This window comes from Helicoverpa armigera, chromosome 21 (assembly GCF_030705265.1).
Source record: "Helicoverpa armigera isolate CAAS_96S chromosome 21, ASM3070526v1, whole genome shotgun sequence".
Taxonomy (NCBI): domain Eukaryota; kingdom Metazoa; phylum Arthropoda; class Insecta; order Lepidoptera; family Noctuidae; genus Helicoverpa; species Helicoverpa armigera.
The window spans coordinates 2,028,132-2,053,259 of NC_087140.1; the positions used below are offsets into that span (position 1 = coordinate 2,028,132).

Below are 25,128 nucleotides of genomic sequence, written 5' to 3' on the forward strand. Positions count from 1 at the left end.
AAAGGTACCTTAGGTCATTTGCTATTAAGTCGTTAAGGATAACAAATTGTTCTTGTTTTGTAAAAAGCCATTTCGTAAGTGACAAGGACCATAAAGAGCGTACTTTTGTGTACTGTGAATTATTATTACGCTTAGGTATGTTCGTACGCGAATTTGTTTAGTAATTGTCATACAAAAAAACTTTTTGGATTTTTCGTAGTCTTAGTAAAAATGAAGTAATGCCCATTTTCACCAACAAATACCTAAATTTAGGGATCCTTTAAGAGCATTTAGGGAACACTTAATAAGAATTTCGTTTTCACCAAAATGTGAGTGTCCCTTATAAGTTATAACCTTTATTATTGGGGGAGCCCTTATTCTAAGTAACACTTAGGGCAACGTAAAGAGATTGTTGGCGAAAACTGGCATAAGTCTTGTTCTTATTGAGTGAGGTGCACGTTTAATCAACTAACAGGTCCAAGTGTCTTAGTTGATGACCTCTGACGTGGAATCGTAACAACGACTGCTACAGAGTAGCATTCGGGGACGCCGGCTTTACGTGCCCTCCCAGGCACGGGAGTGTAACCACCAATATCCAGACTCCGGGCTGCTTTTTGGATATTTGTAAATCCTACAAAGCGATCTCGGCCCGATCCAAGAGTCAAACCCGGGACCACATGCAAGCCGCGCTAGCAACCACTGCGACATCGGAACATTCAACACAATAGGTATTCTTAAGCTTACTTTTTTTGACGTGGGAAAGTAATGCAAGGTTACATTAAGAATCTTTAATAAGCAATTTTTTCCTTAGTTTTTTTTTTAAATCAATTATTTATTTAAATAGCATTCTCATCATTCAACCTTTTTATTATCTCATTGTAGGGCTCAGTTGTCATCTCATACCACAATAGGTATATAATGATGAAAAACTACAATTGCTCAGTACGGATTGGCCATTAAAGACTTATCTTTTTTTTTGTATTTCATAAATCAGAATGAAAATACCACAAGACATAGATATTTTATTTGTATAATTAATAAACACTTATTCTCAGAAACTACATAGTTTAATATCATTAAATTATTCTCTTAATTTCTCCGTTGGATCCTGATTTCATGTCCTGACACTGGTTTCAATAGGAACTCGAACTTGACTCGAACCTGGCTCATGTCAGCTCGCACTCGGTACCGCCGTATGAAGTGTGATAGTACCACCTTCATCATCGTCATTGCGTATGTTTTACCTGTAAATAAATAAGAAAATGGTTTTTAAACTTAATCACGTATTTTATTAAAGTCGTCAATTTGATATATCTATCCTCAAGAGAATTGTAAGTCCAGTTACTGTACTTACGGCCTAGATAATGGAGACTGAATTTTGTAATTACCTCCATAGAAAATAATATCATAAATCTATGTCAAGCAAATCCACAGATAGTCTGTCACTAAAACTGTTCACTAAAAGCTTACTGTTACAGATTTCTTATCGTCCCACTGCTGGGCACAGGCCTCCTCTCACGCGGAGAAGGACACTTAAAACTTGGGTCCAACTTATCAAATAACTTACATACCTTAATACTATGATTCATTATGATTATATCGGGGTCTTTTAAAAAATACCTTTGTCGTTAATTATTGCTTTCCATTTTGATTTACATATTGAATAGCAAAAAACTAAAAGTAATAAAATCAGTCCATACCTATACATCCTCTCTTCCCCAATCCAAATCCGGCAAATTCCGAATTGTTTTTGTATTCTCCGTTCAGCCATTTTTCAGGATCAAAATGTGTTGTTTCTGCTTTCCAAGGAGAGTTCACATTTACTACCAGAGGAGATATACTGCAGTAACTGCCAGCACGCATCGTGTAGTTTTCTAAAATAGATAACAAGTTCTTATTTGGCTGGACTTTACCAAAAAAAAAAACTGTCCACAGTGGACAGGTCTCTTTTCATGCAGATAAGGAATTAGGCCTCTTGTTAATGACAGTGGATAATGGCCCCATTTTTACAACGACACGCAGTGGTCCAAAGGTTAATGTAAGGGTTTTTTAGGCGACGGGCACATAAAAATTACCTTTTGAAACAAAACTCACGTCCTGTCCTATCGACAACAAGACCGAGGCCTTAGCCATTATAAAATAAATAAATATATCCCTATTTAAGGCGAGGAATTGGTCAACAATAATTCCATAACCGGCACGCGCATCTAAGGCGCCAAAAGGGGTCGGAGCGTCTGAGCGGGGCGAGGATAACAATACGCGCGCTAGCTTATAACTAAAAGTCGTAAGCGACAAAATGGTTTTGTAATTTTATTATTTAGAAATGATAATTTGATAAAAAATCCTTCTACAATTTTAAAGAGTATGTATATACTCAACTACTAAAAAAGTTAAGAGGCTTTAATCGGTCCCGTTTGCCCATAATATGTGAATCTCTTTTTAAAAAGAGGTATGTTTGATATATTTTTCTCTGTTATAAAAGTTACCTAATCATGTTTCTACAACTAACAAAATAAGGTTTATATCATGAACTTTCAGGTAACCAAGTTGTATTTTGATCCGTTTTGTATTTACTGAGAAAAATTGACATCCTTGGCGCCAAAAATTCCTATTCGTCCTCTTAACCACTTATAAGAAGATATACAAAATATCTTTATCTACATCAATAAAAAAAAAAAATATTCTATAAATATGACATTAGATGGCATTGCTAAATCTTTAACCAAACTAAAAATCAGTTATAAAGTTCATAATCATTTAACTTTAGTTCATATCTTACTTAGCTTAACATCCTTCTCCACACATCTCAGTAAGCACGGCACTGTAGGGAATAATCGAAGAGACTCCAATATGACAGCGTTTGTGTACACCAGCTTATTTAGATCCTCCTTTTCTACATCTCTATCTTGTAGTACATCTATTAATCTGTAAGGAAAAAACAAAGTATAAACACTTGTGTTTGTATAACTTAGAGCAGTTAACCTACTCACGACCAAGAGTGCCAATCTCTATGCGAAAAAGTCTGCCAAAGTGAAAGGTATTGCCGTAATGTCGTCTCCGGTTGTTTAATGTTCTAAGATGATAGTGACTAATGGGTTATGTTCTAATACATCGTATCCTTAATTACATTCGATATCTTATGATGAGACTGCCTCGTTACAATGTAATGAGGTATAGTTGTCTCAAGCTAAGACGGAGCTCGTCAACCTTTTGGGCAATTATTCATTTCTTCTCGCCATTGTCGGACCGTTTGCCTTTCAATGATTGCTTTAGCTGTCAAAGTGATCGCCAATGATAGTTGTATTGAAAGGAAATCGATGTTTTTCAGAATGTTTTGTGCTTTCAGTTTGTAGTATCCAATGCTGGAGGAATGGTTTCGATTTCGATACGGTTCCTTAAAAAATCACGACAGACTAAATAGTTAACATACCTAATTATGTTTATCTGAAACCTACTACTAGTTTTTCGAAGTTTTGATAGGTATAGTTTCTCTTTTCCTTGATATTTCTTCATAAAATTATAAACAAAAGACATCAAAGCTTAATTGTAACGTCTAGTACAAAAGACATCAACGCGTGCAAATAGTTTTCTCTCATTGAGGGTTTTAGCAACATTACATTTAGATTATGTAGCGGATTATTTATTATAATGGATGAGAAGATTTGTGTATAAATTAATAGTAAAACTGACAACGAATGTGCCTGTGCCTCAGGGAATCATGAGTTTCAGGAATCAAAACAATTGTATGTAATTTTTAAACAATAAATTATTCTTATTTTTAATTATTTTCCAAGATTACGTAGAATATCATAAATCATAGTTCTTCCGTTTTAATTTTATATGTTTAAAACTTTTTTTTTTTTTTTGTAAAAAAGTTTTTTATTTACAGCTTTTCAGTGATACGAGTTGTTGTCACTATCCATATAAGAGGAAAATTCTCATCAATACAAAGAATATAAGCCCAAATACGAGGTATTTTACATATTCAGTTGTCGAGTTCCCTCGACCTTCTCTCGTCTCCTTCATCAGGTCAGCTCCAAACCTGCACTGTTGCAAACGTCTCGTCAATACAAATAATATAAGCCCAAACACGAGGTAGTTTACATATTCAGTTGTCGAGTTCCCTCAACCCTCTCTGGTCTCCATCATCAGGTCAGCTCCAAACCTTCACTGCTGAATAGTGCTTTCAGGCATACACCTGAGTGGCAAGTTTTTACCCTATGTATCCCTACAACTTTCGAAGGTTGCCCTCGATTTCTTAGGGTTTCCATCATCAGATCCTGACCTGATTACTATGGGACCAAATGGCAGCCATTTCGCGTCGAACAAAAAAAGAATCACGTAAATCGGTTTATAAACCTCGGAGTAATCGATGTACATGCATAGAAAAAAAAAAAACATACCGGCCGAATTGAGAACCTCCTCCTTTTTGGGAAGTCGGTTAAAAATGGCCAGTAATTACGAAGCTAGTTTGAGTTTAATTTCCTCCAAAATTTACTTACTCTTCATACATTTTCTCTTGCACCTCAGGATGAGCACCTAACAGCACCAAAGTAGATGTCAACTGGTTGGAAGTGGTCTCGAAGCCAGATGCAATGATCGTTTGTGTTTCTTCTCTAATGTACTGGTCTGACAAATCTCCATTTTCTGACAAGTCTAACAGCAGATCTAGGAAAGGTCTGTATTCTATTCCTGGAAGAAAAAAAAATAAAAATGCTACTATTGTTATAAACTAAATTCTGAAAAGATTACTTCTTGCAATCGGATATAAAAGTGGCCTATATCTTAGGCAGATACATCATCATCAGCCTATCGCAGTCCACTGCTGGACATAGGCCTCTCCAAGTGCACGCCACTGAGATCGATTTTCGGCTTCTCGCATCCAGCTCCTGCCAGCCGTCTTGCGCAAGTCATCACTCCACCGTGGCTGAGGACGTCCTACACTACGTTTGCCGAGGCGTGGTCTCCACTCTAGAACTCGTTTACCCCAATGGTTACCGGTAGATACATGTATAAGCTATATTATATAAATAAGGTTATAAAATACCAGTAACTTCTTTTTTTATTTCCTTCCCCTTTCTTGCAAGCTTTTTCTCTTGTAAAACCTGAAACATATTGATTGAAATTAAAGCAATGTCAGTGTCTTATGGCATCTTTATAATTAACCAGCACAGCCTTAACAATGAATTTCTATAATTTATCTATGTGTTGATTTGCGATTGTCTGAATTGAATTGTCTCAGTCTCTCCCAAGTGAGTCTTAAAACACACAACTTAGGTTATAGAAATCTGCCGTTACTTAAGCACAAAGTATATAAAGCAAAAATAAAAATACTTTATCCGTCATAGAATGTAAAGTGTCCAGCAATTGGTCTTCCTTCTCCTTAAGTCCTGAGAGTTTATACAAAAAGTCGCTCTGGCTCCACACTTCGACGAACTTTCTCGTCACCATTGGAATAATCTCGTAAAGGGATTTGATATATTTCTGCGTAAATTTTTCGTCATCTATGATGTTTATTCCGAAAGTGCCCACTGAAAAAATAGATAGGAACCGGCTGTTAATACAAGGCTGTATTACAAAATTCAATGTTTTGGTTTGACATTTACACTATGTAGTTAAAAAACTAGGCATTACTTTTTAAAGTCTTTAATGTCAACTGGGGAATGTCATTAATTTAGAAAGAAGAAGTTCAAACCGTTACGAAAATATAGGATTTGAAACTTATCAATATATAAATAATTACCCCAGGAACTTTTTACTACAATAATAAAAAAAATCTACAGTATATCGTATCGTGCACATTGAAACAGATAGAATAAGCTACCTAAAAAGTTTGATGAGACGGCCATCTAAATACTCGAACTACAAATAAATTAAAGACAATAAGGAAAACAAAACGTTTAGAAATACAGAAAGAAACAAAACTAGTACCCACCACAAAGAGTTTCCAAAGCATTCTTTGTTAAATACACGTCGTGATCGAACGAGCCCTTTCCATCATGAGGGGCTACTTCTTCCAGAAGTTTCCTGGACTGACTGTTGAATACTTGTAGCAGGCCGTGGATCACCGGCAGGCTGAATGCTGGGCTGAGAAGCTTGCGATGACTCTTCCATGTTTCAGCTGAAAATTGTAGGAATGATAGATTTATTTGATGGTGGTTTTCAATTTGTATTGACTACCACGTTTTTGTTCTGCACATTAGAGGAATATAGCCTACTGCTAAAATCGATCTCAGTGGCGTGCACTTGGAGAGGCCTATGTCCAGCAGTGGACTGCGATAGGCTGATGATGATGATGATGATGATGATGATGATGATGATGACCACGTTTTTAGCCTATGGCCTTCAAAGTCAAAGTTGAAGTTTTAATTTCATATTGACCTATTACAGGTGCTTAAAAATCTCTCACTCTTTTCAAAGAAGAAAGTGTTTAAAGGTTAACCCAAATTATTCAATGCAAGTTGAATTCGACACGAAAAAATATGAGATAACCTGATCTTACTAAGTTAATAAATCAAACAAACCAAATTATATAATGCTTCCGCTATAAATGGGTTAAATAAGATAAAGAGAACCTATTTCAAATTGGACCTGTAGTTTCCGGGATTAAATCAAGCAAAAATTCTCAAATTATTTTTTTATGTTTTCTCAATATTTAGATCTAGTTTCAGGTATGGTGGTAAGTATTTTTGTAATTTCCTCGATAAATTGGCTACATAAAACTTAAGGATTTTTTAATGGGACTTGGTGTTCCTGAGATAAGCACCTTGAAGCAGACAAACAAATATCTCTTCTCTTATCACATAAAAAATCAAACATATATTTTACTCACTACCTAAATTGCATTTGATTTTTTATGTAATAACACAGTTCAGTTCTATAATAAGTATTAGGTATTGATAAGCTCAAATAAATATTAGTAAGGTTAACATCATTTTACGTATAATTATTATCAATATAATTATGATACTTAAGTAATTATTTACACACCCGAAGTCGTTAACAGTCCATCGCCCAGCCACGGTTTGCAGAAGTCAAATGCATAATGTCTTTGAAGACAGGAGTTTGCAGCTGTCACTGCGTCTTGAGGATCAGTTATAACTGGAAAAAGAAAATAAATAAATAGTTTTAAAACACTAGCAAATCGAGCCGTGGTGACCTAGTGGGCAGAATCTCAAGTATGAGGGCGCGGGTTAGATCCCAGGTCTGGCAAGTACCAATGCAACTTTTCTAAGTTTGTATGTACTTTCTAAGTATATCTTAGGCGATTATCACACTGCCCCGCATGATGCAGCGTAGTGCGTGGATGCGTTTTTTTCCGTTGTATGGAAATATCTCCGTTTGTATGGAAAACACGCATAGTCCAACACACTGAAAATGCATCCACGCGCGTTCATGCAGATCACGCACATACATGTGGAGAAACACGCACCTCCGCGCGTAGGTGCGGGGCGAGACGCATGGTATGGCACACTGATCCCGCAGTGCCGCGCGTGATTTTGAATGGGCGTGACGTGTATATTTGAAAATGGAAGTCGCCGTGCGTGAATTTACAAAACGCACCTACGAGAGGAGCACCTCGTGACATATAAGAGCGGCCACCACGCGACACAGATAGATTACTTCCTGGTGAAGCGGAGTAGTCTACGCTGTGTCAAAAACTGCAAAGTGCTGCCAGGCGAAGCATTAGTCACTCAGCACCGACTTGTGATTCTGGATGTCAAAGTAACTGTCTCGACCAAAAGCAATAAAGATCGGCCCCCTCCAAGGATAAGGTGGCGTATGCTAGAGAAGGAAGAATGTGCTGATGTATTTAGGAGTCAGGTTGTGGAAAAAATATCAGAAATGAAGGAGATGGAAGGTAGATGTGTGAATGAATGTTGGAGTGAAATGGCAAGCCATATAAGGGAAGTCGCAAAAGACGTGTGCGGAGAGTCGAGAGGAAAAGGTTTGATAGATAGAGATACATGGTGGTGGAATGATGAAGTACAAAAGGTTTTGAAAGAAAAGAAAGTAGCATTCAAAGAATGGCAGAATGTTGAAATAGTGAATGCAAGTCTGAAGGATGACAGAAAGAGAATCTATATGGAATGGAAGAGGAAAGCAAAGAAGGCGGTAGCAGTTGCAAAGCTAAGGCGCAGGAGAGGTTGTACAACTCAATGGACAGTCAAGAGGCCAAAACTCTACCGAATTACGAAAGAGAGAGACGATCGAGGGACATAACATAAAATGCATAAAAGATGAGTCTGGCAAGGTTTATGTAAAGATGAGGAAATAAAAGAGATGGAAGGTTTATTTTGAAAAGCTTATGAATGAAGAGAATGTTTGGAATGGAATACTCAAGAGGCACAAGTAAATAATAAGAGAAATTAGCATGGATGAGGTAGAAAGAGCACTTGGAAGTATGAAGAATGGAAAGGCCTTGGGCCCTGATGATATACCAGCTGAGGTGTGGAAGGTGTTAAAGAAGAACGGATGTATGTGGCTGACTTTATTCTTCAATAAGTTGCTGCATGAAGAAGTCATCCCGCAAGAATGGTGCAGTAGTTCGCTAGTGCCCATCTTCAAGAATAAAGGGATGTGCAAGATTGCGGCAACTATAGAGGGATAAAGCTCATGTCGCATACTATGAAAGTATGGGAGAAAGTGATAGAGAAAGAGTGCGAGAAGAGAGTGAAATTACCCAAAACCAATTTGGGTTTATGCCAGGTCGAGGAACAATGGACGCCATCTTCGCACTTCGCCAATTGTGCGAGAAGTACAGACGTGTGCACAGGAATCTGCACATGGTGTTCATTGACCTTGAGCGTATGATAGGGTGCCTCGGGAAGTGTTGTGGTGGGCCATGAAAGAAAGGTGTGCCTGGGAAGTATGTGGAGCTAGTTCGTGCGATGTACAGGCAGTCCTGTACTTATGTCCGATCGTCGGCCGGCAATACTGACCAGTTCAGTGTGGCTGTGGGCCTGCACCAAGGGTCGGCTTTAAGTCCTTACCTCTTCCTGCTTATTATGGACGCCTTGACGGCGGACATACAGGAGGAGGCACCCTGGTGCATGCTGTTTGCCGACGACATCGTCCTGGTTAGCGAAGACGGACCTGAGATCCAGAGCAGATTGGGGAGTTGGCAACAGAGACTGGAGAATGTTGGCTTAAAAATCAGCAGAACCAAGACCGAATACATGTTCTGCGATTTCGGCGGTCTCTCCAGTCCTGAAGCCATAGCGCTGGATAACGCACTTCTTCCAGTCTGCTCCGATTTCCGGTATCTCGGTTCGCTTATTCAGGGCGATGGCGAAATAGATCGGACAGTTACGCACAGAATTAACGCAGGATGGATGAAATGGCGGCAGGTAACGGGAACAACTTGTGACCCTCGTATTCCCCTTAAACTTAAGGGGAAAATTTACAAGAGTATGGTCAGGCCTGCTGTCTTGTATGGATCAGAGTGCTGGCCCACAAAAGCGACGAATGAAAGACAATTGCATGCGGCAGAGATGAGAATGTTAAGAGGTATGTGTGGAGTTACGCGAATGGATAGAGTGAGGAATGAGTATATAAGAGGAAGTTTGAAAGTAGCGCCGGTATCAGAAAAACTGCGTGGAAACCGGCTGTCGTGGTATGGGCATGTGATGCGGAGGAATGAGAGTCATGTTGTGAGGAAGGTAATGAGTATGAACGTGGACGGATATAGTGGAAGAGGAAGACCAAAGAAACGATGGATGGATTGTGTGAAAGTAGATATGGTAAGAAAGAATGTTACTTGTGAGATGACGGCAGATAGAAGCGTATGGAAGAAGAAAACATGCTGCGCCGACCCCAAATAAAATTGGGATAAGGGCAGGAGGATGATGATGATGATGACCTACGCGCGTGAGTGCGCGAAAAACCCGCACGATGATGCAGATCTGCACTCCCGCAGGAACGCGCGTAGGTGCGTCGACACGCAAGATGCAGCGTGATGCGGGGCAGTGTGAAGATCACCTTAGACACCATTGACTGTGTGTTCGGATGGCATGTTAAACTGTAGGTCCCGGCTGTCATTGAACATCCTTGGCAGTCGTTACGGGTAGTCAGAAGCCAGTAAGTCTGACACCAGTCTAACCAAGGGGTATCGGGTTGCCCGGGTAACTGGGTTGAGTTGTTGTGTACTTAGTTACATACAGGTTTTACTTAATAAAAGCGTAGTGATGATGTCCTTCTAGCCGAATATCGGCTACGGCGGCTGTTCTCATGTTAAAAATTTTCAAGAAGATTAACCAACGGCGCAGGACATTATTATAGTGCACGAGCATTTGCGCAGACACAGGTGCACTCCCTATTCCTTCTATCTCATAACCCGATGGGACGGCAATCCGACACGACCGGAGAGAGATCAGGCGCAGGACCGATATTTACGTGCTCTCCGATGCACGGGTGTATCAATCACCAACTTCCAGGCTCCGGACTGCTTTGTGAAAGTCTTCTAAAGCCCACAAAGCGATTTCGGCCCGACTCGGGAATCAAACCCGAGACCTCGCTCAGGCACTCAAAAGCGTAGTATTACTACGCTAAAGCATACAGACTACTTTATATTACCTCGCTTTTAGCGTAGTAATACTATTTATATTAGCTCGCTTTTAGCGTAGTAATATAAATAGTGTGTACGGAAATTAATGCATTTCACTTTATTCTTGGTTAGCCGTTTTATCGCTGTTTCACCCGCGCCCCGTGGGAACTACTACCCATACCGGGATAAAATACAATAGCCCAGGTTTCTTAAGCCCGGCCCAAAAAATCCAACTTGGCAATGGGAAATTGCAGATTTTTTGGATTTTACATTTACTCATAAGATATAAACTGCGTAGAACATTACTCACAGTAGTACCGCTCTGTCCCGAAGGTGGTGGTAGTTATCCCTCCTTTTTCAGCGCTGCCTGAAGTTACAGCTTTCAATAAACGAAACTGATCTGAAAAAAATACCATCAAAAGTAGACTAATCTTTCTGAATAGCTAAAGAACTATTCTATAATGTAGTTTAACTTACTGGGTAATTAAATTACTTATACTTTACTGCAGTTACTTATACATAATATTTTTCAGTAATTGAAAACTTACTTGGCTGACGCCTCTATTTAAAAGCTTAAATATATTTTTATAAAAACAAAATGCAGCTAAAAATCAATATAATTATTACTTAATCAATTATATAATCATGCAGTAATTATTTGTTATGCATTAGTGTAAAAGGTCATATAAAGATTCTTTACTTTTAGGAACAAGTTCCTACTACAATGGAGTACAGTTACGTAATAGTAAGGTAAGATAAGTACGTAATATTAAGTACAAAAACACTTACTTCTTGCTGCAGAAACGACTTGTATCGTATACCCAATTATGGGCAAAGATCCAGGCAATAATGGCGGCAACGCATGTTCACTTGAACTCCGAGTCCTTTTTAATATCACAAACCCCAAACAAACCACTAAAACATATATTAAAATCAGGCTCAACATTTTACGATCGCACTTCCGAAACTAATCGAAGATTTATTGAGTGCAACGTTAAATACTACTTCGAAGAGTGAGTAATACAAAAAAAGATAAAAATAAATCTCAGCTTTTAGCTCGCTTCCAGTAAGCCCAAAACTCGACAACCTTATAACAGATTTTTTTAATCAAAATATGCCTGAAATTGAATACAATCATCTTTGAGGTCAATGCTTTTGCTGTTAAAATACCAAAAAATATTTTCGAAAAATCGTCGTAACTGTCAGGAGTGTACAATAATTAAAAATATTAATAGTGCCCTAGGCCGATTTCGACCACGGCGGCTGTTCTCATATAAGTAGATCAGCCAGCTGCGCAGGACATATTATAGGGCACAAGCATTTGCGCAGACACCAGTGCACTCACTATTCCTTCTCCCTCATAGCCCGATGCATAACAAAATAAAAATACATATTACTATATACCTATGTTTACCCGAAATGTGATATTATCTCATTGCAATTGTTGATATAAAATGTTGGTTTAATGCAAATTTGCTAAAAAACACTTTTTGCTTTCTGCTTAGGGTAAGTGCAGAAATAAACATAAAAATGAAACAATCACAATTCTTGGTTTTATTCACATATAAAAAATTCGGAAATCGATATAATCTGAAGGTCATTTTGATCTCCTTGAACTGTCGCAACAGTACCTACAAGTAAAAGCATAAATATTGTTTGTAAGAGACAATAATTATCATACATTGCTTATTTAAACATATCCGTCTGTTCTGCACAATAACTTCGATAGCTTATGGCACTGGCGAGATTTATGGACAAAGACACAACTTGACTCTCCAAAAATAAGGAAATTTAAAAGTAAATAACTTCATCCATAAACAATTTCGTGAATGAAGGTTGTAATGACCGTTATACTTGAAATATGATTGCAAAAGCTTTCAATAAAATATAAAAAATTGCATCAAATCATAAACATGTGGACAGAAGAGCTTATTCATTGAAAATCCTATAGTAAATTAAGTACGTAAATACGGTGAAACAGCTGGCAGAGGGTAGTTAAGAGATATTAATAACTATATTTATAGTAATTTACATCTTCTTCAGGGAAAATCTCACAATATCTCAATCTCACAGCTCAATCACAATCATTTCATTGTCTTCCAATTCAAGATGGTTATCTGACTATCTTTCCCAAATTGATATTCTAACATTAGAGGTATTTTTGACTCAGTATAAAATCTTCTGATCCTGGCCATTTTTAGTTATTGTTCATTTATATTAGTAAAATGTTGGGTATTATTTTGTTCGTCTGTGTTTTGTTTCTTGTCTGTCTAAGAGTCCTTGGGAGATATAAGGGGACCTATACTTTGCCTCCAAAAGTGCCGGGTTGGTTGCCTGTCATTGGGCATATGCATCAAGCGGTTTTATCCAGATCTAGTAAGTTATTCTTTCTATAATTATATAGGTACTTGGCTGTTTTTATCCTAAGTATTGAAAAGGATCTTGATTTTTTCAGATCTTTTGAAATTCGTGGCAAGTTTGAGCGAAAGCTGCGAAAAGCTAGGAGGCGTTGCAGTTTTCAATTTTGGAAGTGAGCTATATTATTGTAAGTACTACCTACTTAATTATCATTAAAAATATAAATGTACGTACGTAGACAATTTTCTTTTTCAATTTAATTAATAACTTTATCTTTTTGAAGCTGTCTGCGCAGAGCGTTTACCGTAGGTTTGCCAGCGTGCTTATGTCTACAAGAGCACTAAGTATATCTATTCCCTCACTTTTTTAGTCCGATTTATACACAGCTGTCAGAGTATTATCTTTGGAGTCATGAAAATAACCCCGTGTTATTCATAGGTATTTTATTTTTCAGTGATAACCAATCCTCAAGACGCAATAATAGCTGGGAACTCGTGTATCAACAGACATTATGCGTATGACTTCTGTAAAACTTGGCTAGGTCATGGACTTGCAACAGCTACAGGTAAGGAAATTCCGTAATTAGAGGCAAATAGTTATTTGTTATACAAGAGTGCAAAGTTGCTTTTTAACCGCGGGCTCAATTTTGATGACCGAGCAAGCGAAGGATACTAAAATTGAAACACGAGCGTAGCGAGTGTTTCAATAATTAGAATCCTGAGCGATAGCGAGGGAATCAAAAGAGCACAAGGTGAAAAATCTTTGCACTCGAGTGCAACACGTAACTTTTCATCCCACCTCATCGAGGAAATTTAAAAACAAAATGGCGCGCACATAAATATCCCCTCGACTGTTGAACGGACTCCAGGAGCTCTCTGTCAAAAAGCGCGCGTCTGTGTACAGAGCTCCAGGAGTCCTCTGCGAACCGTCGCTTTATCTTATCGCTTTATGACGTAATGCTGTACCTTTCTTGCTCTTACTTGTACGAATTGAACGGGAAAGAACATGAACTATGCATAAACACGCACTTGAAGTAACTGGAACCCACTTGTGACGTATACTAGACACTTGAAAAGTAGTCGGCCGGCTCGCGGCTGACGATGCGTTTTTGTTAAACGTGTTTGTGTAAATAAAACATATGGCAAGTGGTGTTTGTTTTCTTTTTACTTTAATTAATGTTAATTCAGCAGTGTAAAGAAAAAACTTTGAAAATCGTTTTTTTTTTGTTTTTTTATGACGTATTTTTTACTATAAACTGGGAAAATAATAGCTCATCGTGATTTTAAATTAGAACTAATTATACATTACAAATTGAAACTGGACTAATACATATTTTTATGTTAGCCTATTTCTTTGCGATTTCAAAGATATAAGCTTTATATAAGCTTTTATTAAGACTTTTGAGATATTGTAATTTTAAATACACGCGCCGGTATCTCAACTCAAACGACAAACGATACTCTCAAACGATACTCTCGGCTGTGGCGGCCATTTTGCGCGATTCGGCGCATCTGTGTCAGCACTTCGTGGGTGGTCCGCGCGATACCGGCGCGTGTATTTAAAATTACAATATCTCAAAGTCTTAATAAAAGCTTATAAAAGCTTATATCTTTGAAATCGCAAATAGGCTAACATAAAATATGTATTAGTCCAGTTTCAATTTGTAATGTATAATTAGTTCTAATTTAAAATCACGATGAGCTATTATTTTCCCAGTTTATAGTAAAAAATACGTCATAAAAAAACAAAACAAAAACGATTTTCAAAGTTTTACACTGCTGAATTAACATTAATTAAAGTAAAGAAAACAAACACCACTTGCCATATGTTTTATTTACACAAACACGTTTAACAAAACGCTTACAAGTGTCTAGTTACGTCTGTTTATGCATAGTTCATGTTCTTTCCGTTCAATTCGTAAGCAAGAAAGGTACAGCATTACGTCATAAAGCGATAATAAAGCGACGGTTCGTCCTGGAGCTCTGTACACAGACGCGCGCTTTTGACAGAGAGCTCCTGGAGTCCGTTCAACAGTCGAGGGATATTTATGTGCGCGCCATTTTGTTTTAAATTTCCTCGATGAGGTGGGATGAATTACGTGTTGCACTCGAGTGCAAAGATTTTTCACCTTGTGCTCTTTTGATTCCCTCGCTATCGCTCAGGATTCTAATTCCCTTAAAAACAGTCTTCTTTTAGGCCTAGTTTCCTCTACTTACAATGTTAATGTTTTTTTTCAGTCGGCACATTCGGAATAAAAGCTATAGAAGATGTAAACTTTATAAAAGAATACACTGAGGCCGTCAGTGAAATGGTTTCTATTCTCGTTAGTAAATTCTTTAAGTTCTGGTTGCAGAGTAACTTGATATGCAAGTTAACTGGCATACAGGACAGGGAAGATAGCTTGGTGGAGACAATGCATAATATGTCTGATAAAGTAAGTGAAAGGATGATGATATAGTTTCACAATAATATACTGGTGAAAATTTATGAGTGACTTTACACGTGAAGAAGTAGTAAACATACATACAGTAGACAGATGAAAAAAATAAATCGCTGACTGGTTTTGTTGATAGTATTGTAGAGTCTTAGGTAGTTATAAAGTTAGTATAGTCTCAGTTAAGTAATCAAATTATCAAACCAGATTAAAAATAAAATGAATGATGTTTTTTAGGTCATTCGAGAGAAAAAGCAACTTCTAAAAACGGAAGCATTAAATAAAAACGATAAATCAGAAGCAGCTATTGGTAAACTCTAAACACTTTCAATATTATTCAATGATATAACACAATATGAAAATAAACTCAATTTACCCTTTCCCAGGAATAGAATACAGACCTTTCCTAGATCTTCTTTTAGAGCTATCAGCAAATGGTGCTTTAACAGATAAACAGATAAGAGAAGAATTGAACACGATCATAGGTACTGGCTTCGAAACAACATCGAGTCAACTAATGTTTAGTCTGATGCTGCTTGGATCTTACCCTGATGTACAGGAGAAAATGTATCAAGAGTAAGTTGAATTTGAAGATATGATTATATCTGCATATAAAGAGGAAAAAAATACTTTTGTTTGTAAAGGGTATATTCAAAGGGTAAAAATTACTGGACCGATTTAAAAAATCTTTCGCCATTGGAAAGCTACCCTTTCTAGTAACAACAGGCTACATTTTATCTAGACGCAGTGGTGCCCACAGGGCGCGGGAAAACGGCTAGTTGTTTGTAATGCTCGTATGATCACTATAGAAACAATACCTATTAAGTAAGAGCAATCGATTTGAATTTTAAATTGTCTTTTCAAGGTCGGGTTCGCGTGATCCTGACCTTGGTGACTAGAAATTATCAAAACGATAATGTTTTAAACTGCAAGGTTGTGAGACCTGATTTTTAACCCCCGACGCAAAAACGACGGGGTGTTATAAGTTTGACGTGTCTGTGTGTGTGTGTGTGTGTGTGTGTATGTGGCATCGTAGCTCCCAAACGGATGATCCGATTGTATTGCAGTTTTTTTTGTTTAAAAGGTATGTCAGTCGGGAGTGTTCTTAGCTATGTTTGGTGGAAATCGGTTCAGGTCTTCAAGGTCATCAGCTCGTTTGCTAGATGTGATAGGAATGTTACACGCTCAGTTTACTTGCAAGTATATGTGGTATCTGAAATTTGAAACACTAATGTCTTTTGGAACCACTGAGCTGGTCTGCTGTTAGGGCACGAAGGTAGGAGACGTAACCCTGAACTGCCTTTTAGTAAACCCATCGAGTTTGGACTCGTTGAATTTGTCTTGACGAGTTCTCTTCATGTTTCTGATTGACGAGAACCTGATGCTGGAAATGGGATGTGGCGGATGAAACCCTGAAATGCCGGAATGAAACGGATAAACCGATTTATATTTTTGCTGAAAATCTAGTATGTCCAAAGTTTAATCTTTATTGTTTCTCAAACTGTGCAATTCTCCCAGAGCCAGTTTGTCATGAGGATTGTTAAACAGCTTCCTTTGGCCGAGATCGCATATAGCGACCCCATCTTAAGCTAAAATAAATTAAATGAAAGAAGGAAAAATTAATTAGCTCCTTTAAAAAGCATGAAATAAAATTAAATTATAAATTAAAAAAAACCCCCGACCCAAAAAAAATAGGGTAATAATTATGACAAAAGGTTAAAAACGCTAAACCCTATAAAAAGCAAAAAATAACTTTTAACACTACGTAAACTAAATTTTGACGTGTCGGGGGACCTGACTATTGACACCATGTAGTCTCTTTAGGAAAGATCATCACAAGGCAAAATTATAGTAAAACTGTTATGTTGTAGGAAATATTACAAATAGGTGATATTTGTGTGAAACCTTACGAGGCTGGCATAACGCAGCAGCGTTTAAGCCTCTTAAATAAAAGATTAAAAAAAAAAATAGGTGATATGCAAAATTACATTCATAATATTATAGGTACGTAAGGTTGCCTCATAAGACTATCCATTATGTTACTTAGTTTAATTTAGCTCTAAGATCAAAAATTTTCAAAAAATGTTTTCCTGATAATGTAGGTATATCTATCTCTATAATACAGATAGTTTCCCTAATTTATTTTGTAATATTGTTTGCAGATTATTGACGGTGCTAGGTCCAGATCGAGACGTAGAAAGAGATGATTTGAACAAACTGGTTTACACAAATGCGGTTATAATGGAGACTCTTCGGGTGTTACCAACTATACCGTGCATTTTGAGATGCGTGGAAAAAGATGTTAAGCTCAGTAAGTTATGATTTTAGTTGTTTTAATAATTGTGTTGATGTTTTAGGTAAAGAAGGATATAAAAAGACCAGATAATAAGAAATAGATGATGATAACCATACATACAATGTGAAACTAGATTCTACCATCATCCTCCTCCGAGCCTTTTTCCCAAACTATGTTGGGGTCGGCTTCCAGTCTAACCGGATTCAGCTGAGTACCAGTGCTTTACAAGAAGCACTTACTGCCTATCTGACCTCCTCAACCCAGTTACCCGGGCAACCCGATACCCCTTGGTTAGACTGGTGTCAGACTTACTGGCTTCTGACTACCCGTAACGACTGTCAAGGATGTTCAATGACAGCCGGGACCTACAGTTTATCGTGCCATCCGCAACACAGTCATTGGTGTCTAAGATATACTTAGAAAGTACATACAAACTTAGAAAAGTTGCATTGGTACTTGCCTGACCTGGAATCGAACCCGCGCCCTCATACTCGAGAGGTTGGTTCTTTGCCCACTAGGCCACCACGACTTGTAAAACTAGATTCTACCAGCGGTTTCATTTTGTGTCCAATAGACCACCTCAAGCACCCGGATAAAAGAGTGACCTTTACTCTCCCTCATACATAAATGGACTATCTAATACTGAAATGTTTTTTTAAGATTTTCCAGTAGTGCTTGAGTTTAGAGCGTTCAAATAAATAGATTCTTCATCTTTGTGATTAACTGAGTGAGAGATTGTGCTAAGTTACTGAGGCACTGTGTTTTTCTAATTCTGATTTTTATGGTTACAGCGAACTACACAATGCAAGCTGGCAGTTACTGTCTCATCTTCCCAATGATGAATAACATCGTTTCTACTTGGAATACAAAAACCAGTGAGTTTAGTCCAGAAGGATGGTTGAATGGTGATTTTAAAAACAATCAGGAATTCGCAGCTTTTGGAGTAGGGAAGCGTGGTTGTATAGGTAAGTTTTATGTAGGCCTTGAAATTGTATATGACTTAGACGGGATAATCTCATCAAACCATAAGGTCGTAGTATGCATAATTACTTGGAAGAGGATCGTTATGTGTCAATTTTTCATATAAATATGAACATTTCTAATGCAACGCGAACTAATTGGTACTGTGACATGATTGTCTAGTCTCCGGACTCCGGACAATTGGTCAAGCGATTTGTTTACGATCCTTTTCCGGGTTTGTATGTATGCTATGATCAAAAGTATCAAAAGTCTGATGTTATTATGATCTTGGGTACTATATTCATCAATGCATACTACCTTTTCTGTTTGAGAAATAAGATGCCTTTGCGTAAATAAACATAAATTCGATGATGATATTTTTGGTAGCAATTACCTTTTCACTTGAGAACAACGTAATCATAGTCCTATTATTTATTTATTTTCAGGTAGAACTTACGCAATGATAGTTTTGAAGGTGCAGCTAGCGCATTTCATACGTCGGTACCGAGTGAAAGCTGACATGAGCCAGTTGAAACTAAATTTTGACTTCGTATTGAAACCAGAGTCGGGACACGAGATCAGTATTGAACGAAGAATGTGAATGATTGTTATAGAATATTGAATGAAGTTGTAATTTAATATGTTTTTTTTTAAGCCTTTATTGTCCCACTGCTGCACAAAGGCCTCCCCATCACGTCTCCACAAAAAATAGTAATTATTATAGGGCAAAAAACAGGAATTTCAAAGTTAATCCCATTCCAGTGTTTTATTTAATGAAAAAAGGCCGAGATGATGATGATGTTGATGCATTTATTTTGTGAAAGATAGGGTGATATTAAATTAAATGATTAAATTGATACAAAAAACTAACTTATTCCACTGAATTTTACTTTGTGAATCCCAAATACGTAAGCACCTTTTCAAATAAAAATCTCAACGAAATGTAAATTGAGCTCCTCAACAGTCATTACCTGTCAATTTGTCATTCTTTAAAGGTCAGAAAATTTCCATAGGTAATTTGAAAAATTCCAATAACTGTCTCCACAGTACTCAGTGTGACACAATGCTTAGTGCGTTACTGTTGTGTATATTTTGGGGCGTCTGCGCAGTCATAGCATGGCGCACTTATTCAGGGAAGGCGTCTGCCCATCCCTTGCCTCCAGTTCTCTCTGGTGGTATACCTATCATTGGTCATACGCATGTCATCAGTGGGAATACTAAAAGTATGTCGAAGTTATGTTTTGTTTTTAAATTTTATTTCATAACCATAAATTGATACAGTTTGTTTTATGTTTTATTTTTGATATGTTATCTTTCTTGTTTCGCCTCCACTGCTTTTAAAAGTTATTGTACTTGTTTATATATATACTTCATCTTCTTCTTTAACCTCAGTCTAAAAATCTCCAAAATATATTAATTTTCATAGATCCAATCAATCCGTTTTTACCTATCTTTTTTCATCATCATTACCTTTGTAAGATCTTTGAGTGTTTGTATTGTTATTCAATAATTTCACTTTTTATATAGCAATATGGGACGTGTTAAAATCAATGTCAATGGAGAGCGTGAGAAATGGAGGATTGATATACGCTCATATTGGAGGGAAGATTTATTACTGTGAGTAATTACCTATCTCTAGCCTTAGGTATAGTTCTCTCTCATTGGGGCCCACCAGGGCAAAAGCCTGCCGGGGCTGCAGGATAGTTCGAAAGAGCCTACCTTGGTATATAAAGGGTTTTAGTCTTCCAAACTTGAAAGCTGCTGTTTTTGGTCAAATTTTTACCTCATCTTGATAATAATCTAATTTGCAGTGGTAACCGATCCTGATGACGCTTTGACAGTAGCCAACACATGTCTTCAGAAGCACTTCATTTATAACTACTTAGATAATTGGCTGGGTAATGGACTCCTAACAGCGTCAGGTATGTCTAGTCATCTATGAAAGTATTAATTTTGGAAGTATCCTTTTGTTAACAGTCAGAACTCAGAAATAACTTTTTTAACCTCTTCAACTAAGAGAAATATGGTTGTTCCTGAAGTATGTATGTTTTTCGTGGAGAATTGAACGAGATAATCTTAAGGACTACTGCGAAATAAGAAAAAAATGTTAGATAGCCTATTTATCAAGGTAGGCTATAAAGTACTTTTGTTAAAATAATTTCTTATGTATAACAGGAGCAGCATGGCAGCGCCATCGCAAACTCTTAAACCCAGCGTTCACAGTATCAGTGATCCACAACTTCCTCGGTATCTTCAACCACATGGCCAAGCAGTTCAACAGTGAGCTGGCTGCTCATGCTGGGAAGGAGCCCTTTGAGATCAGCCACTACTTGAGGCTTATTGCCTTCCAGACATTTAGCAGTAAGTATGGTTTCTTGTTGCTGGGGAGTTTGTTGCGCCACTTCTTCTACTCAGCAAAATCACATAGGAAGTGGCGAAGGGTGGGCGTTTTGGGGGCTGTCTTTTGTAAATTCGTGACGCTCAAAAAGTGCTGTTTTGCAGCCAAGTTTGAATAAACGATTATTGATATGATTTCTGGGTTAATTTTCTATGACTGATTTAGTATTGTTAGTGGTAGACTAGTACACCCTGGAAGAGATAGTGGGATAACCTGGACGTCTATTACGACGAGATTATGCATTTGAAAGATAAGGAGGAGTAGAAACGAAATGGGTAAATCTTTATCCAGGAGCGTGATAGTGTAGGCTTGATAAAAATTATGTATGTTAGCAAGCCACTTAAATTCAGCTTCGGACTGAGAAGAATGTATAAGATAAGAGCGATATGATTTTTCATATATTTCGAGAGACCACAAAGTGCAAAAAAATGCCTGAGGATGTCTATAACACACAAGTTTTATTTTATTTGCATACAATGGATCATTTTCACACAAAAATATGGTTTGTGTCAAATCTTGAATGCTCCTGAAGCATGGTGATTTATTAATGCCTAGGTAGTCTAGACATTATTAAATTAATTAAGAGACTCATTATTCCAGGTAAAGAAACGAAGTGTCGAAGAATTTCTTAATTGGTCATATGAACCCGACCTTGAACACCTTTTTTGTAATTTTTACATGACATATGAGAGATAGACATTTTTTGAAGGTTTCGATTTTACCAAAGTAATAAATTTCTTGTTTATTATCCTTTCTACACAAAGAACTATGCTCCTTTTTTCTATATTACAGGAACTGCCTTTGGCATTGGTGACGAAAGCGTTAAAGAGTTTGCTAGAAAATACATGGAGTCATCAGACCAGCTCATGAACATGGTAGTATACAGGTTCCAGAATGTTTGGCTCCATAATGACTTAATATTCAGGCTCACCGGACTGAAGAAGAAGGAACAAAAGCTCATCAAGACTTTGGATGATATGGCTAATCAGGTAATGATAACAATTTTGGAAAAGTATAATTATGTTGGAATAGTTATCTATAGGCAAAGCAGTTTTCCATGGAGTGAGATTTATTTAAATTGGTTTCTGATTCTCTTGAAGATAAAGAGACCTTGATGGAATCCTCTGCATTGCAAGAGAAACTATTATGCTTTAAATTGGATCTTCTATTATATTATGATGAATTAAAATAAGCAATGGGGAAAATGTTAATAAGGAAGAAGATGTTGACACTCTATGAATAATTAGATGCCCATTAAACAATACTAATCTAGGCATGTTAATTGATGCTGTTTTTTCAGTGAGAAGTAATATAATTATTTATGTAAATGATGCCTTTTCATTTTTTTTATTTTTTTGTTTATTTATTCTAAGTCTAATAAATTATTATTACGTCTTGAATAAACATTACCGACTCATTTGTTTAAATATTTTGGTGACTGTATTTTTAATGCTAAGTTATTTTCAAGGTAATAAAGAGAAAAAAGGAGGAATTGAAACATCAATCAAAGGAACCAGAGACAGGTAAAAACCTTTTCTTTTGAATTTATATATACTGACATAACTATCTACTGTTATAACTATTTAAATGTTGCATTCTACCAGTATAAGATTTTAAGGTAGAATGTTTCGTCCTAACGTGACTCCTGCTTCAACTTTTATAATAAATTCGTTCTGGCAGTATAGAAATAATTGGTAATATGACACAAACATCGATGATTACCCAACTCCCTACTACTATATTCCAAAGCAAAAACAAAAGACAAACACTAAGAAAACGACAAAGACCTAAGATATTTTAAACTCACTTACACATACTGTTTTAGGTACAAGATGCAAACCCCTAATGAGTTTACTACTAGAACTTAAGAATGATGACACTCTTACTGAGAAAGAGATAAAAGAAGAAGTGGATACAGCAATATTAGCTGGATTTGATACCACATCTAATACACTGACGTGTATGCTGGTGCTGATAGGATCTCATCCTGAAGTGCAGAGGAAGATGTATGAAGAGTAAGTAAAAGTATTTGTGAAATGAATGTGTGGTATTGATTTTTGAATTTGAATGAGTGTAGAAAAAACAAGATTAAATAAACAATAAAAGCTCCAGATATTTAGAGTATTTTGGGCCCTTCTACACACTCAAGATTTAAGTGAATGCCGATGGATGGTAGTAGTTTATTTTGAAGGTAATCGTGTATCGAATCATACTTGTTAATCAGCCCGATCACTGATATGCAAATTTCCATATGATTTATGAGTTCGACCTACTAGTGGACTAGATATACTGTGCAAGGGCTGAATTTTGTTATGCACTACTTATAATGAAGTTGAAGATTCAAGATAAGCTTATTTTTTCAAAACTAACATAAAGCATTGTTGCAGGATGATCGATGTCCTAGGACCAACCAGAGATGTTGAAAAAGACGATATCAAGAAATTAGTGTACACTGAAGCAGTTATAAAGGAAGCTCTTAGAGTTTTACCAATTGGACCTGCCTTAATGAGAAATGTTGATAAGGATGTTAAACTAAGTAAGTAATAATATTTAGATACAGACACTGTACCTGAGATATATGAATCTTGGACAGTTGAACTTAGATGGCTTGTAAATAAACTAAGATTTAGATTTAAGAAAAGAACATTCAGTACGGCTTGTAGACTTTTTAAACGACCAGCGTCGCTATGAGGATATATAACTTACTGTAAAGCCTCATGAGTTTGTTGTAGCAGTTTTCTACTCAATAGTAAGAAGTACTCGGTTTTTATTGTGATGGGCAATGATCAAATGACTTCTCACGCTGTGGGTTAACAGCGTGAGGGAGTATCAGACTCTTACTAACTAAACCCCATCATGATCCTTCGTAGGCCTTTTATGTAGGTATCATGGAAGCGGTAACTCTTTCGAACAATCCTACAGCCCCGAATAAATGAGATGTCAAATTATCATGGAAAGTGATATCCAGTTCATTCATGTTCACAGGAAACTACACAATGCGTGCAGGCAGTCAATGCGTGATACTGCCGGTAGGGACTCATCACGCTCCTGAGTGGGGGGATGACGTGGATGTGTTCAGGCCTGAGCGGTGGCTGGACCCGGCAATAGCTACTCTTGGAAACGGCGCCTTCTTTGGCTTTAGTTTGGGCAAGAGATCTTGTATTGGTAAGTTACTATCAGTTCCAATTAACTGATTAACTCTAGCTCCCACCCACGGTCTTAATCACGTGTCGAGGAATGTATTTCTCCCAAGTGGATAAGAAGAAGCCTATGTATTATTTTGAGCTATATTGCTACCAAGTTTCATCTTTTCCGAAGTTAAACGCGTAACCGCAGAAGTGTTTTTTTGTACATTTTGACTATGGCGAATTAAAAAATCACAGAATCATCCTGAAGAATTCTAGATTTGAACACTAATTTCTTCTCTGAATGGGAAGAAGCCTGTCCCTGCCGTTGGACTACACAGGGGCTTATGATGAATTCTCCAATTCTGGAGTCATAATTACTCGACGAGAATTGTAAGACTAGCTGCTACATTTTTTAGCATTTAACCTTCCTTCCCAGGCAAAACCTACGCAATGATATCGATGAAGGTGACACTATCTCACTTCATACGTCGGTACCACATCACGGCAGATGTGTCCAAGATGGAGCTGAAGGTAGACATGATCCTCAAGCCGACCACCGCTGCTGTTACTATTGAGGAGAGGAATTTGTTAAATTAAATGGCTGTTGAGTAAGATGAAGGAAGTCTTGTAAGAACAGTTGTGATGAAAAATGTTGGGAAAATAAAATATTTACAATAACAGATGCTTTTTTTTTTGTTTTTATTTACATTATTTTTATTATAAAAACATTATATAAGCATTATAAAAACGTTATGATAAGAGGAAATGGCTAAATTTTCATTTAAAAAAAAAACAGAATCGACAGCAATGAAATGTTTACCAATGCCTTTGCACCTTTGATGGTGCCAAAAAAATCGGTCTGAAATCCCTGGGTAGGTGGTAGAAGCTCTATCATATTGTGACAAAAATGGGTGATTTTGAATTTATGTTGATTTTAAAGATTAAATAATCTACATACAGTTACAGTTACAGCCTTTTTATCGTCCCACTGCTGGGCACAGGCCTCCTCTCACACGGAGAAGGATTGAG

At 37.1% G+C, this 25,128-nt stretch overlaps 2 protein-coding genes and 1 pseudogene across 2 annotated transcripts; 2 read left to right on the forward strand and 1 right to left on the reverse strand.

The window, feature by feature from the left end:
• Positions 1-1,058: 1,058 nt before the first annotated feature.
• LOC110375947 (cytochrome P450 4C1) lies at positions 1,059-11,606 on the reverse strand. The gene is made up of 10 exons (XM_064040026.1): positions 11,315-11,606; positions 10,836-10,925; positions 6,970-7,080; positions 5,915-6,100; positions 5,314-5,510; positions 5,027-5,084; positions 4,482-4,671; positions 2,759-2,904; positions 1,680-1,853; positions 1,059-1,223 (listed from the first exon to the last, which is right to left on the reverse strand). Exons 1-10 carry the CDS (start codon positions 11,469-11,471, stop codon positions 1,069-1,071), a joined length of 1,464 nt encoding a protein of 487 aa, XP_063896096.1. The 5' UTR covers positions 11,472-11,606; the 3' UTR covers positions 1,059-1,068.
• A 1,144-nt stretch (positions 11,607-12,750) lies between these two features.
• LOC126056378 (cytochrome P450 4c3-like) lies at positions 12,751-19,210 on the forward strand (annotated as a pseudogene).
• Positions 19,211-19,616: 406 nt separating this feature from the next.
• LOC110375946 (cytochrome P450 4V2) lies at positions 19,617-24,784 on the forward strand. Its single transcript, XM_064040182.1, has 10 exons — positions 19,617-19,796; positions 20,101-20,190; positions 20,385-20,495; positions 20,749-20,934; positions 21,764-21,960; positions 22,440-22,494; positions 22,797-22,986; positions 23,359-23,507; positions 23,957-24,136; positions 24,536-24,784. The coding sequence occupies exons 1-10, from the start codon at positions 19,637-19,639 to the stop codon at positions 24,694-24,696; spliced, it is 1,479 nt and encodes a 492-aa protein (XP_063896252.1). The 5' UTR covers positions 19,617-19,636; the 3' UTR covers positions 24,697-24,784.
• The last annotated feature ends 344 nt before the right edge of the window (positions 24,785-25,128 follow it).

What these genes read in the sequence shown, in the direction of transcription:
- LOC110375946 (XM_064040182.1), top strand. Translation starts at nt 19,637, where the DNA reads ATGCTTAGTGCGTTACTGTTGTGTATATTTTGGGGCGTCTGCGCAGTC. An exon ending in TGCCTTCCAGACATTTAGCA is followed by an intron (nt 20,935 to 21,763) that starts GTAAGTATGGTT and finishes TCTATATTACAG; the next exon opens with GAACTGCCTTTGGCATTGGT. An exon ending in GGGCAAGAGATCTTGTATTG is followed by an intron (nt 24,137 to 24,535) that starts GTAAGTTACTAT and finishes CTTCCTTCCCAG; the next exon opens with GCAAAACCTACGCAATGATA.
- LOC110375947 (XM_064040026.1), bottom strand. Translation starts at nt 11,471, where the DNA reads ATGTTGAGCCTGATTTTAATATATGTTTTAGTGGTTTGTTTGGGGTTT. An exon ending in TACATTCTATGACGGATAAA is followed by an intron (nt 5,085 to 5,313) that starts GTATTTTTATTT and finishes AATATGTTTCAG; the next exon opens with GTTTTACAAGAGAAAAAGCT. An exon ending in GGAGAAGGATGTTAAGCTAA is followed by an intron (nt 1,854 to 2,758) that starts GTAAGATATGAA and finishes TATCTATTTTAG; the next exon opens with AAAACTACACGATGCGTGCT.